At 52.0% G+C, this 2,686-nt stretch overlaps 1 protein-coding gene across 1 annotated transcript; it reads right to left on the bottom strand.

Moving 5' to 3' along the window:
* Positions 1-1,675: 1,675 nt before the first annotated feature.
* On the bottom strand, positions 1,676-2,410 carry PHATRDRAFT_bd1125 (predicted protein; the record flags this gene model as incomplete). The annotated part of the gene is made up of 1 exon (XM_002176105.1): positions 1,676-2,410. The coding sequence occupies one exon, from the start codon at positions 2,408-2,410 to the stop codon at positions 1,676-1,678; it is 735 nt and encodes a 244-aa protein (XP_002176141.1).
* Positions 2,411-2,686: the final 276 nt, after the last annotated feature.

Raw genomic sequence — 2,686 nt, 5'->3', positions numbered from 1 at the left:
CCGATTTCAGAATTTACCGCCAGCTCCGGAGCTACACCCGCACGGACCCTTCACCTTCACGTGTCAAACCACTCCCTGTCCAACTCCTTCACCACGTTCGTCAGCAAGCAGTGGTCTCTGGCAACGCAACGGACCTTGCCGTCTCCGACCTGGCCTACCTTGCCTTTTTCTGGCTTCTTCGCCCTGGTGAATACTGCACTTCCTCTGACACCCAACCCTTTCGCCTCTGTGACGTCCAACTCTTTATTGGCGACACCCGGATGCCACCTACCACTGCCCCCCTTGAGGACATCCAGCGCGCCACTTTCGCCACCCTTACCTTCACCACACAGAAAAACGGTGTGCGCGGCGAAGTAATTGGCCATGCCCGGTCTGGTCACCCCGACGCATGTCCTGTACTTGCCACAGTCCGCCGCATCCTTTATCTCCGAAACAACGGGGCCCTGCCCACCGCGGCTCTATGCTCTGTTCGACGGCAGGGACGGTGGACCACTATCACCTCCCACCTTATTACCGAAACTATCCGTCTCTCTGCAACCCTTATTGGTCCTACCTTGGGGTTTCTCCCGGCCGACGTCTCCGCACGCTCTGCCCGCGCAGGCGGCGCCATGGCATTACTCTGCGGCCGCGTCGATACCAGTATAATCCAGCTGGTTGGTCGCTGGCGCTCCGATGTCATGCTTCGATACTTGCATCTCCAAGCCTTCCCTCTCATGAAACACTTTGCCCGCACCATGCTTACTGCAGGCTCGTTCCAACTGGTTCCCGGTCAGAATGTTCCTCCTTCTGTAGCACCCTTGCTTGCCGAAGTTCCCAACACTCTCCCTTAATCAAAAAAAAAAAAAAAAAACTTCCCATGACCTCCGGCCATTTCCCTCCCTCCCTTCTTTGGCATTGGGCTTAGACGGTGCAGACTCCGCGGGACACGGCTCAAAGGCCTTCCTGTTGCTCCTGATACTTGAAGACCTCAGAGAATTTAAAGTGGAACAATCAATTCCTGTCATTAAACACAAAAGCCAAGAAATCTTTAGAATCTATGAATCTATGAATTTTTCCCGACGTCCATACCGCGCTGCTCCGCGTATTGGTCAGACAACGAGGTCTGCCTGTACCGATCCATGAATCGCTTCTTGGGAGAAATGCCTTCATTCTGTTTGGGAACAGTCGAATGTGCTGTACTGGTTGGTGACGGTAGTAGCAGTGGTGGAGGAGACTCATTGTCGTTACCGTTGCGAAGCGCCCGGAAATGAGCGAGCGGTGTGTCCCTAAAGGTAAAGAATGATACTGGACACTCTTGATTGCTAGTCCCGGAACTCGTCTTCGTTGCATGGACGTTGGATTGTTCGTCTTCGCTGAAGTCATCCTCGAAGGATTCATTAAAAGAAGAAGACGTGGTGAGGTCACTCGCACTGTCTTGGTCGGAAGATCTTGTCTTCCAGACGACATGCAGTTCGTGGCCATTCCTACAATCGGTTACCACATTATCCACTCGACTAGCTGTAAGAGCTTTGGACATCAATACAAACGCCAGAATTTTAGTCATAGTATGCTATGTACAATTACTTATAAATGCTTTCCATGAATGAATCCAAGAAGTACACTGTATTTGCACGTCTCGACCGCAGCGATGCAGGAGATAGATGGGATGCTTGTAATCCCTTGCAGCTTGCTTCGACTAAAACGTCCCAAAGATTAATCGGATGACAGCCTCACGGCGTGACATGGTGCTTCGTCCAACACGATGGGCAAGCGGCTCCTCACGGTACACGTTGTAGATTTGATCCAAATCCGACCCGTTGAGCTGCATAAGACTTTTCACACTACGAAAGGTGTCCTCTGCTATCCCAAAGTGCAAGACCGATGGGGTCTCACCAATACCAACAAGTCCTCCAGCTTCAATGACAACAGGAAACACAACGGTGCGACAAAAGGTGCGGCGTTGCTGGTTGTCCCGACGAATCGCGTCGTTCTTGATACCGAGAGTTTCCTTGCCAACTTGGTCTACGCGGTCCTTGAGCTGCGTCACGTCTTCTTTGAGCTGTGTCACGTCTTCTTTGAGCTGCGTCACGTCTTCTTTGAGCTGCGTCATGCCATCCTTGAGCTGCGTCAAGTTGTTTTGGATGGGTGCCAAAGCCGTCTGCAACGCCGGAAGGAACCAAGCTGGGGCAACGTCGGAACCCGCAACTTGCTGCACCAAACGATGATGAAAGATGACTTCCCGACCAACTTCGACAGCAGTGCAGGTATCGGTGGATATGCCCAGATTGACAGTCGCTGCGCTCACGCGCCTCGAGCTACGACCTACGTCCTCCACGGTGCGACCCGTGATGGTGGGCAAGCGACCGTTGAAAGCCGCGTTAGCGTAAACGGGCGGACGATTCTCCGCATCATCCAGTTCGTTGTTCGACATGATGATTTCTGTAAAGCACAAGAAAGAAGGTTAGGAGTGACACGAAGTGCAACACGAAGTGAGTCCGTTTGCTAGCCAACGTTTTCTCTCGAAAAGAAGTGAGATGCATCCACGGTCTCGAAAATGGAGGAGGCTGGTTCGCATGAATTATTGCAGTAGTAGCGTAGCGGGAAGTTCAATTTACCTAGGGTTGTATATCAGGGTTAGGCCTTATCATTCCGTTCTACACTAGCTGTGAATTGAACGCTAATGGATAACAGCGGCCAGGGTTAGCAC

This window comes from Phaeodactylum tricornutum, genomic scaffold, assembly GCF_000150955.2.
Source record: "Phaeodactylum tricornutum CCAP 1055/1 PHATR_bd_4x5 genomic scaffold, whole genome shotgun sequence".
Taxonomy (NCBI): Eukaryota; Bacillariophyta; class Bacillariophyceae; order Surirellales; family Neidiaceae; genus Phaeodactylum; species Phaeodactylum tricornutum.
Note: the sequence above shows the minus strand (reverse complement) of the source record. Positions and strands in the feature narration are given on the sequence as shown.